This window comes from Sebastes umbrosus, chromosome 1, assembly GCF_015220745.1.
Source record: "Sebastes umbrosus isolate fSebUmb1 chromosome 1, fSebUmb1.pri, whole genome shotgun sequence".
Classification (NCBI taxonomy): Eukaryota; Metazoa; Chordata; class Actinopteri; order Perciformes; family Sebastidae; genus Sebastes; species Sebastes umbrosus.
In genome coordinates this window covers 36,766,553-36,783,346 of record NC_051269.1, presented here as the reverse complement: position 1 = coordinate 36,783,346, position 16,794 = coordinate 36,766,553, and the positions used below count along the sequence as shown (strand labels likewise).

Here is a 16,794-nt window from a genome sequence, read left to right as displayed (position 1 = left end):
GGGCTGTCAATTGATTCAAATGTGTAATCGTGATTAATCGCACATTTTTTATCTGTTCAAAATGTACCTTAAAGGGAGATTTGTCAAGTATTTAATACTCTTATCAACATGGGAGTGGGCAAATATGCTTGCTTTATGCAAATGTATGTATGTCAGATGACAGATATTGTCCAGAAATTTAGCCTAAAAAATATGCTTAACCCTCCTATTGTCTTCCCATCGACCGTGCAACTTTTATCTCGGTCTGGTTTGACTGTTCATAAAACATACAGTATAAATTATCACCCAATTCTGTGTTACACCTTTATGACCAACTTCATTCCAAATCATTACCACAAGTTTTACACTTTTTTGGGGGGGAAATTAACATTGATAAGCCACATTTTTGTGAAATTAAACCACATTTTTGAGTAAAAAAAAAGCAGAAATTCAGAATTATTTTGACTATAGTTATTATCAGAGGAACATAATGTTGATGGATTATCACAGGCTGGTATACGTCCAAGTTTAGTTAGATATTGTTTTGAAACCATTTCAAATGGCAGCAAATAATGACACAATGAGGCTATAAATTTGAATAAAAAAAACAAAATTCAACGAAAGTAGTAGTTTTTTGGCAAGACCGTAGTAGGGAACCAACCATGTTATTTTGCGGGAATTAGATTAAAGAAATCCATATTTATGATATAATTAAGTTTGAAAACGGGTGAAATTTGACCCGAGGACAACAGGAAGGTTAAATCATAACATGGCAAACTGCAGCCCAACAGGTAACAACAGCTGTCAGGGTGTCAGTGTGCTGACTTCACTATGACTTGCCACAAACTGCATGTGATTATCATAAAGTGGGCATGTCTGTAAAGGGGAGACTCGTGGGTACCCATAGAACCCATTTACATTCACATATCTTGAGGTCAGAGGTCAAGGGATCCCTTTGAAAATGGCCATGCCAGTTTTTCTCGCCAAAATTTAGCGTAAGTTTGGAGCGTTATTTAGCCTCCTTCACGACAAGGGCCTGCTACGACCTAAAATCAGAAGTTGCGCTAAAAAAATGAGTGTGTTAAAAGGAATTTTCGTTAACACGTTATTATCGCGTTAACTTTGCAGCCCTAGTACGAATGTAGCTTCTCTACACACATCCTGGTGTCTTTTGTTTAGCTTTGTTCTCCATTATTATTCAACACAGCATCTTGTGCTTCCACCTGCTCTGAAGTGCCAGATGTTGATGATTGAGTGTCTCACATTGTTTTCACTGAATTATATGTAATTTCTCAAATTGGAACACAGTTAGAACTAATCTTGCAATCAGCTACGCTCATTTCGCTCCCATCTTGTCGTCTCTCTCGTCTCTCCCTCCTCATGGCTCTCCTCTATAGCCGGTGGATTTTGAGATGAACCGTGCCTTCATGCTGACCGTGGTGGTTTCCAACCAGGCCCACCTTGCCAGCGGCATCCAGTCCTCGCTTCAGTCCACAGCGGGAGTCACCATTTCGGTTCAGGATGTGAACGAGCCGCCCGTCTTCCCCGTCAACCCCAGGTTGATCCGCTTTGAGGAGGGAGTGCCGGCGGGGACCACTCTCACCGTGTTCGCTGCTCAGGACCCGGACCACTTCATCCACCAGATTGTCAGGTACTTTAAAACCCACTGACACAATACAAGTACACTCTGGACGTCCTGATCAGCATTTTTTGACGGCACCTTAACCTGAAATGCCAAAACCCTATATAGAAATGGTCTTTTCTGAAGCTGCATTAATTGATTTTTTTTTGCGGGGAGCAAAAACTGGCTGTAACATGGCGAACTGATAAGCAACAGTTGCTTATTTACACATCCAGCAGACACACAGCAACATTAGCATTCATTTGGAGTCGTGTTTGTGCCCATCTGATTAATATAAGTCCAATATTCACTCTCCTTTTAGCTCTGTTTTGGTCTCCACCATAGACTGTATATAAGAAGTGGACGTAGTCACCGTGACGTCACCCATTGGTTTGTGGACTGCCGTTTTGAAGCCTCAAGTTCGACATTTTGGCCGTCACCATCTTGGTTTTTTGCAACCATAAGTGACACGAGAGGGTGGAGATAAGAACAACCGAACACTGAATAAGACATTTTTGGGTGACCAAATGTTAATATAAACTTTGATGAACTGAAAACACACTGTGAAAGGGTTAAAAGTTGTAAGACAAAAACACGGACAACTCCCAGACCGGACAACGCCGTGGTAGCGACCTGTCAATCATAAGGTAGCCACGCCCTAAAGCATCCCCTGCTTTATGGTCTATTTGACTCTAAATGGGACCATAATTTAGTAAATGAACATCATGCTGTATTGAAGAAGACTTGAAACTAGCCATTGAGACCATAAACTCATGTTTACAATGTTTACTGAGGTAATAAATCAAGTGAGAAGTAGGCTCATTTTCTCATAGACTTCGATACAATCAGACTTCTTTTTGCAACCAGAGTCGTCGCCCCCTGCTGGCTGTTAGAAAGAATGCAGGTTTAAGGCACTTCAGCATTGCCTTCACTTTTCAGAAGCGGAGATAGCCCACTGGTCTCCACTAAAGAAGTGTCAGTTAATAGAAAATGCATGTTTAAAAAGCTGGCCCTGCAACTAGAGACTAGATTTTAGAGAAGGCTCGGAGTGCAGCCAAAACGTGGGTGACATACAGTACACTCAATACTGTGCCTGAACGCACCCCGTGTAGACACTGCCTGAGGACTGAAGCTTTACTAATGTGCTGCTGCTTCTGCTCTGCGGGCTGCATATTCGATTTTGACCATTATTTTTTTATACTGTCTCTCGTGAGTCTCCCAACTTCATGGAAGTACAATACTAAATTGCCTAAGCCCAAGCCCTAAACTAAGACCTTTAGAAGTGAGGACCAACCAACCAACATGACCTCACATCACAAAACTATCCTCACTCCGCAGGGCTCTAATACTAACTAGAACAGAAAAACACACACTCACAAACACACATAAATTAACTCATGCTGCCACTTAAATCACATCTAACAGTAAAATCAGCTGGCAAAAAAATGCTCGGCCTCACATCGTCTTTCTCTTTCAGAGAGAGAGAAATAAAAAAGCAATAAATTCAGAAGAGCTGGCTCCTCTCCCATCCACTGCTCACGCTCAGGCCTTTCACTCATCTTCTGTGGGAGCTCATGCGCATGTTGGCGTGCGTTCGTGAGTCTACGGCTCTGCATCTCCGTGTCTTTTTGTGTGAGCTTCAGCGAGGGTTCAAGCGAGGTCACCTAAAGGGAATACAGCGGCAGCAGAGATGAGGCTGTCTGAGCATGAGCTGAGCGTCTGCTGGCAAGCTGCTTTGGAGAAGACAGCGGCTCTGAGCTCCCATCAATAACAGACACACAGACTGACAGAGAAGAAAGTGACAGGGTCAGCGGGAGCGAGAGGGAGGGAGGGATGAGTGGCGGGGGGGTGGAAGAAGAGAGTAAAAGAGGAGTTACTTCTCTCAAAGAGCAGAAGAGCTCAGCCCACTTAGTTTGCATGACATGTCTTTTTAGGAAAAGAAACCTGAATACTGCTCACTCGCTCTGTGCAGTATATACACCAGTACATCTCCCACTCCCTCCCTCGCTATCAATTCAGTAACATTTCCACCGGGTTCCTCAGTGGAAGAGGCCGTCTCGCTGACATTAAGAAAAATCAATCCCTCTGGTTGGAGCTGGCTATGGAGTGGAACGGTGCCGCTGGACCTCTGTGGGCATGTGGGAGTCTGTGTCACACGGGGGTCGATGTCTGGATGGCACGATGCCCGCTGTGTGTCACCCCAGTTAGGAGGGATGGGAGGAGGACGAGGAGAAAAGAAGATAGGGATCTAAGGAGGGCAGACAGACAGTGTTCAACTCATTACAGGATGACCTCTTCACACCAGTCGCCTGGCAACGGGGAGGTAACGGGAGCTCGGTCTGTGGGCGGAGGGTCGGTTGAGAATGTCACGGGAGAGGAAGATACTGCTCGCCGCTGATTAAACACCGCCGTTAAACACTGGTGACACACAGAGGGAAAGGGTGATACATATACGGTTGTACACATTACAGGGTGGACAAAATATCGGAAACTGCCTCGCTATACAGTATCTGACTATCACGTAGTGTTTGGCCTTTAGAGGAGCTCCAGTTCTTTGTTGGATCACAGTAATGTGAGTCCTTAAAGCGGCAGTATGCAGTATATTCCATATTCCATAATTACCTTTCAGCATATTGTAATTCAAGTTTTCTGAGAGAAAACTAGACTTCTGCTCCTCCTCATGGCTCTGTTTTCAGACTTTAGAAAATCTAGCCTGTGACGGGAGACTTTGACCAATCACAGGTCATTTCATTGAGAGAGCGCTCCTATTGGCTGTGCTCCGGTCATGTGACCAGAACTTGACGTTCCTTCACCAGATTTCACAATGGCGGCGGCGTCACAAACTTTCTCATTTTACAGCTAAACCGTGCACTACAAGATGATTCTGAAAACATTTGAGGGGAGAAATAGGCATTAACGTAACATAATATTGATTCATATTTGAACAGTGCTGCCTAGTTTGACCATTTGGTCGGAGTTCGCCAGTGATTGACAGCCGGCTCTCATAGACGGCAGCTGGACAGCAGACCTCAGATCAGCTCTCACTGCTTGTTTTCCTCCGGTCTGTGAAATCTTGCAAATGTCGTTAGGAGCACTGGAGGACACAGAGGGACATGATTTTTTTCAGGTCACCTGTTTCATGAACTTCTGTCACGATATAGTGACCGTTTTTATAAAAATAACTTTTTATTTAATCATATTGGCTCCAATCTGGCCTACTTCAGCTTTAACTGCAAATGTATCCAGGAATCTCCATTTTCATTTGAAGAAATGACACAACAGATGGTGGTTTGAACTAAACAGGTTGAGAATGCAGCAGGTAGACTCAGCAGGGATTGCTGACATGGCAGAATGTCACTTAGAGAAACTAAAACTTTATAAAAAAATAAAATAAAAAAAGACCTACCTTCCTGCCTTCCTGTTTGCACTCTGCCCGTGAACTCATTGCCGTCACGGAGTCTTCCTCAAGCTTTTTAACGCAATTTGAAATTATTATTTTTTTAATTTACTGGTATTTATTTGCATTTCAGAAAATGTTTTATTTAAAACACAGAATGTAAAAATAGCACTTAAAGCAGCAGTGGGTAGAATTGGAGCAAATATGATTAAAAAAAGTTATTTCTATAATACGGTCACTATATCCGGACAGTAGTGCATGAGACAGGTCATCTGGAAAAAATAATGTGCCTCTGTGTCCAACCAATCAGAGCCGAGCTGGAGCCTTACAGTCTCTGAGGAGCTGTCAATGGCTCGCAAACTCCGACCAAGCAGACAAACTAGGCAGCGCTGATCAAATATGAATAGAAATAGGCATTGCAGTAACAGAATATTGATTCATATTCGATCAGCGCTGCCTAGTTTGACCGTTTGGTCAGAGTTCGTGAGTGATTGACAGCTGCCTCCGTTGAATGAACAGCCAATAGCAACGCTCTGTTTCTGAAATAACCTGTGATTGACCAAAGTCTCCCGTCACAGGGTTAGATTATTTAAAGCCTGAAAACAGAGCCATGAGGAGGTGTAGAGGTCTTGAATTACAATATGCTAAAAGGAATTTTTGCCCAATGATGCCAAAAATGTTCTGCCTACTGCCACTTTAAATGCACTAAATGGGTTTAGTTTTGACATATAATATTACTGTATACAATTCAAGCAATAAAAATGTAGATTTTTCTAAAAAGGAAACCAATTAGTTGTTCATTTAAAAAGACACGTCTTACTTTCTCTTTTGTATATTTACTATTGCTCCTCAATAAAACACAAAGTATTTTTTTATGTGATTAATCGATGGAATAATTGGCAGAATACTCGATTACTAAAATAATCGATAGCTGCAGCCCTGTGGGCTCGTTTTATTGGTTGGATCATTTTTAAAATCTAACTTGCTAGTTTCTAAAGATTACCAACCCTAGTTTTAACCCTAGTTTGCGTCATATTTTTCAAGAGGACTTTTGTCGTCAGTACAAATCATGTTTATAAGCAATTCTCATAAAAATAGAAAAAAGCCCAGAAGTACCAAAGCTGATAAAACAGTAATGTCGGGTATGTTTTCGAGCTGTTAAAGAGGGTCCAGAGTCTCCAGGGCCCCAGACAGAACATTAAGGGTTACGGGTTATAGCAGTCGTCAGTAGTCAGACACTTTGCTCTGCCAGCTGCACATGAAGACAGCAGGAGGTGACATCTTGTTGGCACAGGAAGGAGATGAGAGTGCCAGGCGTGACACGCTAACACCAGAATGTAACCTGCCGGGTATCATCAGATCCTGACTAAACACTGCATGACAATCTCTTTCACTAGAAATTAGACTTACTTTCATCTGTTTATTTTATTCTCTCAAGAAGAAAGACATGATGGAGGGTGTCTGTGTGTAGCAGCCTAGAAGTGTGTGTCTTCAGCTGGAGGTGGAATTAGTTTTCTCCGTGCCTGCGAGGCTCTGGCTAACCAGTGTCAGCCTCCAACGCACTGCTTTAGTTAAGCCCGTTTTCTACCGACCACGCTTACTTCCAGCAACACGCCTCTGATCTGTATCACTCTGCTTCTTTCACCTTCCACCTCCTGTCACCGTGGTGACACGCTGACCATCTACCCGCCTGCGGTGCCTCTCGCTTGTCCGCAATTAACCATTCCTCATTAGATCCGAGAGAGGAAGTGCATCCTCCGTTCGGTCAGTTGTTAAGACTCGTCATGGTAGTTAATGGGATTTACAGACTTTAATTGCAGCTGTCACTTTCCACTCCGCTGACATATCGACCGGTGACAGCGCCGAGAGTCGCCGTGGCGGCTGTGTGGGTACAAAGAGGAGTGAAGTTGTTAAGAGCGCTGCTTGGCTCTTCTGCATATGGATTCAGGTTTTCATCGGTCTTCATGCTAATGAGCTGCCGCTATGATAAACTCAGCGAACATATGTTCTGCTCTCCATGTCACTGTAATATTTCAAAGGTGCTTGCTTATTATGGTAATGAACATTCCACCTGATAATGGGTACTTTGGAGCAAAAGATTCAGAGCTGCTGGAATTCAAGTAACAGTCGGCTGCAAAAGTTGACATTTCCGTGTGTGTGTGTGTGTGTGGTTGGATTAATGAAGTATTTCTGTCTCTGTGGATGTGTGTGTGTGTGTGTGTGTGTGTGCAGGTACTCCAAGCTGTCAGACCCAGCTAACTGGCTGAAGATCAACCGGACCAACGGACAGATCACCACCATGGCCCTGCTGGACCGAGAGTCCATGTACGTCAAGAACAACGTGTACGAGGCCACGTTCCTGGCGTTCGACAATGGTAAGTCCGGTAAGTCAGGATGACTGTGTGTGTGTGATCTGATTAACAGAAGAGTACGTACAGGACTATAGAGACATGAGCAGCGTAGCTTTAGGGATGGCAATGTTGGCCGGACCACCACTCATTTGTGGTTTTGACTGAAAGAAATGAAGAAATATTGGATGGATTGCCATGAAATTTGGCCACCTTCAAGATGAATTGTTATAACTTATAACTTTTCATCTAGCGCCATCATCAGGTCACAATTCTACTTTGTCCAATACTTTGGTTTATGACCAAATATTTGTATAACTAATAGCATTCCCATCAGCCTAATGTTACATGTCCACCAGATCCGGCGAGGACGCTAGGGGACGCATTGCTCCACTCAACTGGCCGCTCAAGCAGTGACTTACCCTATCGTGGAATGCACCTGATTGGTCCCTGGGTTTCTGCTCGCCGTTTCAAATAGGAAACAACATGGCGCCCTGCTCATAAACGTTGTTATTTCATCGAAACAATCAACCAAAATCTATTTCTGAAAACATTTTAGGCGAGAAATAGGCGATGCCACTGCTGAAACTTGTTTAATTTAAGGTCTAGATTTGCCTAGTTTGACAGCTTGGTCCAAGTTTCGTGAGCCGGACGCGTCGTGCTGGACGGGCTCATTTGCATAAATTTTAGATTTTTCAACTTTATGCAAATACAGACCCCCTCCGACTCGCACTCCCACCATGCACTGGGCGACTGCTTCTCCTGCTTTCCACAGGAAATGAATGAAAAGCGTTGAGACGCCCTCCGTCACTGAGATCTGGTGGAAACACGCCGTCAGTGGTACTTTGTGTTCAGTGCTAATTTGCGAATATCATCACGCTAACACACTAAACCGAGATGCCATTAACCCCGCTAAACATCAGCATGTTAGCATTGTCATTGTGAGCATTTTAGCATTTAGCTCAAAGCACCGCCATGTCCATGTAGAATCTGACATAGCTGCTGTAGCACTGAGATACTGTCGGCTCATGATCTTGTTTGGTTTGTTTGTTTGTTTTCGTTGTGAAAAAAATTGCATCGGCTATATTTTAATGTAGATAACAATCAATCATCATCCGACTGAAAAGGAAGCTGTTTGTTATACATTTTGTTCATCATCATTCATCATCAGAATGAAAGTATTACTGCACAGGCATGGGATGGCTGTAGTGGTTGTAATAATATATCACAATATAGTCAGGTAACACATTTTTCTGGCATATTTCTCACTACTCAACACTGATCATCTAAAACTAGGATCACAATCTGAAACATAATGTATTATTATATATACTGGGTCTGTACCTTCAGTTAAGGTGTTGTGCTGTCCCTTGACATACTGTAACAGTGTAGGGTTACTTGCTGGAAAACAGCCCTGTAAGCTCTTTCATTCACCCGAGGTACACCTCACCTCGATTCTAAAGAAATACATTAAAGGCCTTTACGCACCGGCAGCAGCTTTTATTTAGTGTGATTAATTTGCACGTCAATACATTTTTTCGAACTGTTTTTTTTTGTCATGAATACTACGCAAATATTAAGTGGCAAAAAGCAACATTCTTGTTTTTTTCAGTACGAGGTCGTTTTCTGAGCTTTAGCACTGCGATTAAAGGGATCACCAACCACGTTGTACCTATATTTTGAAACAACATCACAGAGGCTCCATAGCCCGAACCAGGACGGCAAACTGTATTACTCCTTCCACCTTGACAAAGACCAGATCAACTCCTTCCCTTCTTACCTTTCACAATAAAAGCCCTAAACATACAATATAGTGTTTTGCTAGAAGACTGTGCGATATTTGTCCGTCTTGTCACTAACATGGGACTAACACATCACATAGGTTAGGTCTTCTAAACTCATTGTGAAAAAACTGAGTAAGAACTCCCATTTTGCTAAATATTAATATCAGGGCTGTCATAGTTAACCCGATAATAACGCATTAACGCAAATTCTTTTTAACGCCACTAATTTCTTTAACGCATTAACTCAACTTGAGATTTTTAGGTTGTAGCGGGCTCAGTTTTAAAGCTAGAGTGAAGGAGGCTAAATAACACTCCAAATTTACACTAAATGTTGGTGAGGACAAACTGGCATGGCCACTTTCAAAGAGGTCCCTTGACCTCTGACCTAAAGATATGTGAATGAAAATGGGTTCTATGGGTACCCACGAGTCTCCCCCTTTACAGACGTGTCGTATTTTTTATGCTAAATGCAGTACCTGTGAGGGTTTCTGGACAATATTAGTCATTGTTTTGTGTTGTTAATTGATGTCCAGCAATACATATATATATTTACATTTGCATAAATCAAGCATATTTGTCACATGTTGATAAGAGTATTAAATACTTCACAAATCTCCCTTCAAGGTACATTTTGAACAGATTGTGCAATTAATTTGCGGTTCATCGCAATTAACTATGTACAATCATGCGATTAATCACAATTAAATATTTTAATCGATTGACAGCCTTAATTAAAATAATTCAAAAAATAATCCACCAAAGCTTCTCAAACTGATGAAGGGAATTCCATTAATGGATTTTTTAAATATGTAATTTCCTGCTATATACTCTACAGTAAAGTGTGTGTGAACTGTGAATGAGTGGGATGTTCTGTGTGTATACCGTACCGTATAAAATAAACTGTACATAAATATGCACCGACCTTCATCACCCTGTCTGATAGATGAAATATAAAAATAGGATCCGTCAATGAAGGTCTTGAGTGTCGGCCTCAGCTGCTGCAACAATGTGCGAAGCTTAACTAAAGCACTACAAATAGAGGTGCTTGCTCTCTGTGTAAGTAGGAGGGACCCAGGTGTTTTTACTCCAGTGAGAGATGAGGGATCGGTTGCCCCGAAGCACACCAACTTAAGCTCAAAGTGTTGACTCCCTATTGATTCTGGAGCCCAGTGTCAACAAGGGGATATATTCCACTTTGATTGAAATTCTCTTTACTTATTCTACTCAAGCGAAGCGAAAGAAGCAACAAAGCACCCAGCCAATCATAACCGACAAGACGGTCGATGGGCCTTGGGGCCTGCCAGGGGCAACAGACCTTTACATAGTTGATGCATCAAGTTACTGTCTGATAGAGGAGAAAAAGTTGAAATACAACACTGATGAGCTACCAGTGTAAACTCTATCCGTGCTGCATTGCATCAGGAATTTTTGTTGGGCTTGCTGACAGCCTTTGTGCAGGGGGTTGTCAACTGAATATCAAGGCCACAATATATCACTGCAGTCTGTTTGTTCAACAGAGCAGTGCACAGTGTACTTTCTTCATCTGTACTTTGGGGTTGTTGTGTTCTGATCTGAAGTGGTGTCACTGAAGAGTGTTAGTGGAAAAGAAATATTCAGATCCTTAGAAATGCTTAATTATAAGCAAACATCCTGTATTCAAACTGTCACTTAAAGGAACAGTGTGTGACATTTCAGGGGATCTATTAGCTGAAATAGAATATAATATCCATAACTATCACCTGAACAAAGACTCGTTGTGTTTTCATTAGCTTAGAATGAGTCCTTCATATCTACATAGGGAGTGAGTCCTCTTCACTGAGTCTGCCATGTTGCTCCGCCATGTTTCTACAGTAGCCGGGAACGGACAAACCAAACACTGGTTCTAGAGAGAGCCTTTCCAGTCTTTTCGTTACCTGAAGGCCACCGTAGTTCTCCGGCACGCTTGTGAAACTGCAGTAACGTGAGCCGCAGAGTGCAAAACCGTGGTACCGCCAGCCGCCGTCTGACTTCCGTTGCTCCTAAAGTAGTGTTATTATGGTAAGGATGGACTCTGAGCGAGGCGAACTGCGTTACCACGGTTTTGCACTCGGCGGCTCACGTTACCGCAGTCTTTGAAAGGGAGGAGTGAGCGGAGGGGATTAAAACCAGATGACTGAACCTTGCTGGTGCTTTAACTGGTTGAGATTAAACTAATTTCTTATATAAATCTGTGTCGCCTGCTTTAATCTAACAAATCATCATTAAATTAGAAGCAGATGTTTTGTGAGTAAAATCTGAATCTTAAAAGTAAATAGTAGTGATAGGGGCTCAAGTAAATGAAGTGGAGTACAATAGTTCCCTCTAAAATGTAGTAGAAATGTAACGCAGAATTCACACCAGGCTGCGGCGAAGTGCAGCTCGCCGCAATAATACATTTTTTCTTCGGCCAGGAGGCGTGTTCATGTGTTGAAGTCGGGAAGGAATTCTTTGTTACACAGGTCAACATGTCTCAGGAGTCACATGATCTGTACTGATCGGCTGCCGGTCCTGTCAGGCAGCACTTCGCCGCTAATAGTTAAACTTTTCCCAACTTTTAGTTTGGTTCTGCGGCGAAGTGCTGCCACAGCTTTCCAAAGACATTTCATGGCAGCTCGCCGCTGGCCGCACTGTGCCACTTCTCTGGTGTGAATTCAACGTAACATAGCTTAAGTTGGGAATACTCAAACAAAGCACAAGCACTTCAAATTTGTCTATCACATCCACTGATTTCATTTGAGTCATTTCACAGATTTCTCCATAACTGCAGAAAAAAACCCAACTCTAATTATGTGCTGTCAGTTTTAAAGCCCACTGGAGTCTGTTGATCATTTTAATTCGGCCCATATGTTTATATCAGTAATTTGAACCACATCCCAGTGAAAACAAACACGTTCAAATGAGAGAGATTATCATTTATGAGTTTCTCTTTCGCTGATTTGTTCTGCAGCGTGCCCACACTGCTGCCAGCGCTTGGATCGCTTAAAGCCCCTGAAAACTTCACATCTTAAGTATTTCCCTATTACATTAAATATTAATGACTCAATAAGAAACAATCAAAGTTGGATTTTGGAAGAAAACATCCTTCTGTATTATTTATTTTACGAGTTTTGCATTCAAAAACTCTAAAAGCTAATCAGCTTCATTTGGACGGTTTGTGTGTAGTTTGATCAGATTTGATTGACAAACGACTTCATAACTGTCACGTTATGAGTCAAATGTTGCTAAATCTTGATTGGTGCATGGAAATACATGATAAATACACAATACATCGCTTCTTTCCAACTGAGCCCAACAAGCTGGTGAGATTTTGGTGCTTACAACAAAAGTTCCTTCCAAAAATAAAGTAAAAGAGGTGTCGTTCCACAGATCCAGATCCACAGATTCTATCCAGTGAAATATTTCTCACAAAAGTTAAAGAGTGACACAGATGTAAATTGTTCTTTCTGCAAATAGCATTCTGAAACTTCTAAGCTCTCACTTATTTTGGTCTTGTAAATTAACATATGAGCTTTGGAAAGATGTTAACAATTTTATACTGGGGCTGTCAAAGTTAAAGCAATAATAATGCATTCACGCAAATTTGTTTTAAAGCCACTAATTTCTTTAATGCATTAACGCAACTTGTGATTTTTAGGTTGTAACGGGCTCAGTTCTAAAGCTACTGGCATCATATGAAACTAGAAAACCTAAAGAATCTATTGGTACCAACCGTGTCATACTAGCTTGTTGTGAAGGAGGCTAAATAACGCTCCAAACTTATGCTAAATTTTGGCAAGGAAAAACTGGCATGGCCATTTTCAAAGGGGTCCCTTGACCTCTGACCTCAAGATATGTGAATGAAAATGGGTTCTATGGGTACCCACGAGTCTACAGACATGTAAGACTGAGTTTGCCATGTTATAATTTCAGCATATTTTTATGCTAAATGCAGTACCTGTGAGGGTTTCTGGACAATATTTGTCATTGTTTTGTGTTGTTAATTGATTTCCAATAATAAATATATACATACATTTGCATAAAGCAGCATATTCGTCCACTCCCATGTTGATAAGAATATTAAATACTTCACAAATCTCTATTTAAGGTACATTTTGAACAGATCAGAAAATGTGTGATTAATCCTGATTAACTATGGACAATCATGTATTTAATCGCGATTAAATATTTTAATCGACTGACAGCCTTGTTTTATACTTTACTATACTTTATACTAAGATTTTCTCAGATTTTTCATTTTACTATAGAAATATTATATTTGGTTTCTATAAACAAAATAACAGAAAAACAGTATTGCATTTTTCCAAAAGGAAGAAAAAAAAACAGTGAGATGAGCACAGACAAATCAGCAGAGACTCCTGTGAAATAACCAAAACAGTGCAAACTTTGGCAGACGGTTTTGTCTTCATGTAGGACACCGTCGCTCAGTAGCAACACGCTGCTTGAGAAAAATACATTTTCAGGGTCTTTAAATATTCTATTCAACAAAACCAGTCTGATTCATTCTTTCTCACATTCAGCCTGAGAGTTAAATATTAACTTCACACTAGAGTTCAACCTCATAACAAATGAGACAGACCAGCAAAACAACTTCCAGTTCACTTTACTTTCTTGAAAGCGAGCAGTGCGCTTAAAAAAACAATGAGGCACGTATTCCCAGCACCATGTTGAACAGCACCGAGAGCAACAGAAAAAACAACATTTCTCCATCGGTTATGTGCCGTAATCAAAGCACATTAGAGATTTGCTGTTAATGCATAAAACATCAAAGATGTGTCTGCCGACCTGATGGTTCTGTTCGGGCCTGGCAGTCGTGAGAAACCCCTGAATAAGTTATGATGAGCTTGTGTTGCTGGATGTAGCGAAGGGTTAGCGTCGTTTCCCGGTGGGCTTTGCAGAGTGCAGATAACAGCAATCCTTACGTGAGCGCCTCCAATACGAGTCTCACTTCAGTCTTTTCAGGAAGTTATAAACACAATGTATGTGTCTTTTTATTTGTTCTGGCTGTTTTGTTTGGGTGCTCCGTACAAATGTACACAGTATTGCCTCTCCACTTTCCTCCCAATTGTTTCTTCGCCTGCACGCCTCATTTTCTGTCTTCCACACAGGAATCAGCGAAGAAACATGTCATTGAAATAGAAGGATTGTTTTTCTGTCTTCTGTGGGTTTCTCATCATACCGTCTCTCTAAACTCCCCTTTCCTGCTCCATCTCCAATCATTTCATCTTTACTCCCTCTGCCTCTCTCCATCATTATCTCTCTTTTGATCTCCTCTCTTTCCTCTCACCTCCCCTCAGGCTCGCCTCAAGCCAGCGGGACGGGAACGCTCCAGATCTACCTGAACGACGTGAACGACAACGCGCCGGTGCTGATCCCCAAGGAGGCCCAGGTGTGCGAGCGTGCTCGCCCCAACTCCAGGGTCAACATCACAGCCTCGGACGCCGACGCCGACCCCAACGTGGGACCCTTTGTCTTCGAGCTGCCTTCTTTTCCTGCCAGCGTTCGCCGCAACTGGACCATCTCCAGACTCAGCGGTAATTAAATGCTGTCTTTACTGCAGCTCCCATTCATACTGCAAATATTTCACCTACGCTTGTGATGTAAAATTTAGGAGGTATGCGAGGATGATATATTCAGCATCCCCAGCTGAATTAAACCGTAAAACGTAACAGATGGGATGCAAAGGCCCTCTGCAGAATAACTGACGACATCAATCAGGGGACCGGGGATCGCTGTAAGCTGCGAGAGAAGTCCAAGTTTAACAAAATGTCTCACAAAGCTCACAGTGAGAGACGCGGGTGCCATCCAGTGTTGACGTACGATCTATCGTTTGTGACAAATGAGATCCATTCATCTCTCTGTCCCCCGAGCAGCCGATCTGTCACCTAATCCACCCAGATGGATGTATCACAGCAGTTGTCTTGAGGACAAATCTGATCACATACCTGGATCCTTCTCCCACCGAGGCTCTTGTCTTAGCTTGACTGAGTGATAGATGCTGAAGGTTATACGTTCTGTCTTTTTCTATATCTTTACTGCCTCCTCGCATACATACATGTCAGAGTGATCGCCGTGCAGTTTGTTTGGTGGCAGCTTTTATTCGGTTTGTCGTTCCCTCGTACCTACGCACACGATGACATGATATCCTGCAGTGAACAAAATGTATTTCCTCTGCAGTACACTGTCTAATCTTATTTTACCCTTCTTCTTCTTCTTCTCACTTCCCTCCATCTCTTTATATTTCTCCCCTTTCCACTGTTTCCTCTCCATCACCATCACTATCTCACTCCCACTCTCTAGGTGACTACGCTCAGCTGAGGCTACGGATTTCTTACCTGGAGGCGAGCGTGTATGAGATCCCCATCATCGTGTCCGATTCAGGGAACCCTCCTCTGTCCAACCGCTCTGTGATTAGAGTCAAAGTTTGCCCCTGCGATGATAACGGAGACTGCAGCGCCACGGGGGCCGTGGCAGCCGCCGGCCTCGGCACCGGGGCCATCATCGCCATACTCATCTGTATCATCATACTGCTCAGTGAGTGCAACACAAGCAAACCTACTCACTGTTTGGATAATTATATCAGTATGTATCGTATCATGAAAATGACAAAATGTAGTTTTAAGCAATGGCGTAGCCACGGGTGTGCCACATACTTGCCAACCCTCCCGATTTTCCCAGGAGACTCAAGTTTTTCATTGCCCTCTCCTGGTTTTCCTTCCGGGGTCACAATTCTCCCGTATTTCTCCCTTTTTATGGCAAACTTTCACTCCTTTTTTTTTCTTTTTGTTGTCTAAACCCGTTTCTGGCACTGTACAGTGTGTATAATCCCTACAGTTTCCACCCACATGACAATAGAGCTACACCAAATGTCGTTTCCCTCTGAATAGAGCGGTCTGTGCTCGCGACACAGCGCAGTTTGAGCTCATGTTTGAGCTGCGCTCGCCACTGAGTTCAGCACACATCACAGCGTGCAGCGCCCAAAGTTGGGCTTTGCTCAACGTAGCGAAAAGCCGGCGTGGCGCAGTGCAAGCCATTGGAAATAATGCATTTCAGAGAACAGTGGTGCCGTTGTTGCATTGTGTCTGAAAGGACCTTCAGTGAGTGAGAGACGGAGAGAGAAATGGAGAGAGCTGAGAGAAAGAAATACTCAAGCAGGGGCAAACAATGAATAAAAATGAATGCATATTAGTTTACGCTAGAGATTCAACACGCCAAGTTTACGCCAGAGGGGCGAATTATTCTGTTTTCTTTCCTGAAAATTAAAGTTAAAATTAGAAGTTTAACATAAAATGCTTTTGCAGTGTACTTATTATTTTGTTATTTTCATCGTTATAAAGTCAGCAGAATGCAGGAAACTGAGTTTCTGAAACTCAAGTTTTTCTGGGGGACAAACCCCCAGACACCCCGCTGTGGTTTTTAAATCCATCCTATTTTTAAGGTGTCAAGTTTGGTAAGTATGGTTTGCCAGGGTGTGCCCGTGCCACTCAAAGAGGCAGCTGGCACACCCAAAAATCAGATGCAGAATTCATTTTTAGTTATAGCCTTAATAAAAATGAGTTACAATTACTTACTGTAACAAAACAACCCGCCACTATCCATCTGCAGCCGTTCTATATTTCTACTCGTGGAAGTTGGCAACACTACACACAC

The 16,794-nt window shown here is 42.5% G+C and overlaps 2 protein-coding genes across 3 annotated transcripts in view; one reads left to right on the top strand and one right to left on the bottom strand.

Annotated features, from left to right (window-relative positions):
* Nucleotides 1-16,794, bottom strand: part of LOC119492355 (inositol hexakisphosphate kinase 2-like) — a 1,011,171-nt gene that overhangs the window by 662,513 nt on the left and 331,864 nt on the right. The window lies entirely within an intron of this gene.
* The window catches only part of cdh4 (cadherin 4, type 1, R-cadherin (retinal)), a 255,715-nt gene that overhangs the window by 229,709 nt on the left and 9,212 nt on the right, over nucleotides 1-16,794 (top strand). The window contains exons 11-14 of one of the 2 annotated variants that reach the window (XM_037774104.1): nucleotides 1,377-1,630; nucleotides 7,230-7,381; nucleotides 14,442-14,678; nucleotides 15,445-15,678. In XM_037774104.1, coding sequence (XP_037630032.1) covers nucleotides 1,377-1,630; nucleotides 7,230-7,381; nucleotides 14,442-14,678; nucleotides 15,445-15,678 — 877 coding nt within the window. The remainder of the gene's footprint in view (nucleotides 1-1,376; nucleotides 1,631-7,229; nucleotides 7,382-14,441; nucleotides 14,679-15,444; nucleotides 15,679-16,794) is intronic. The other variant, XM_037774170.1, reaches the window with a different exon arrangement.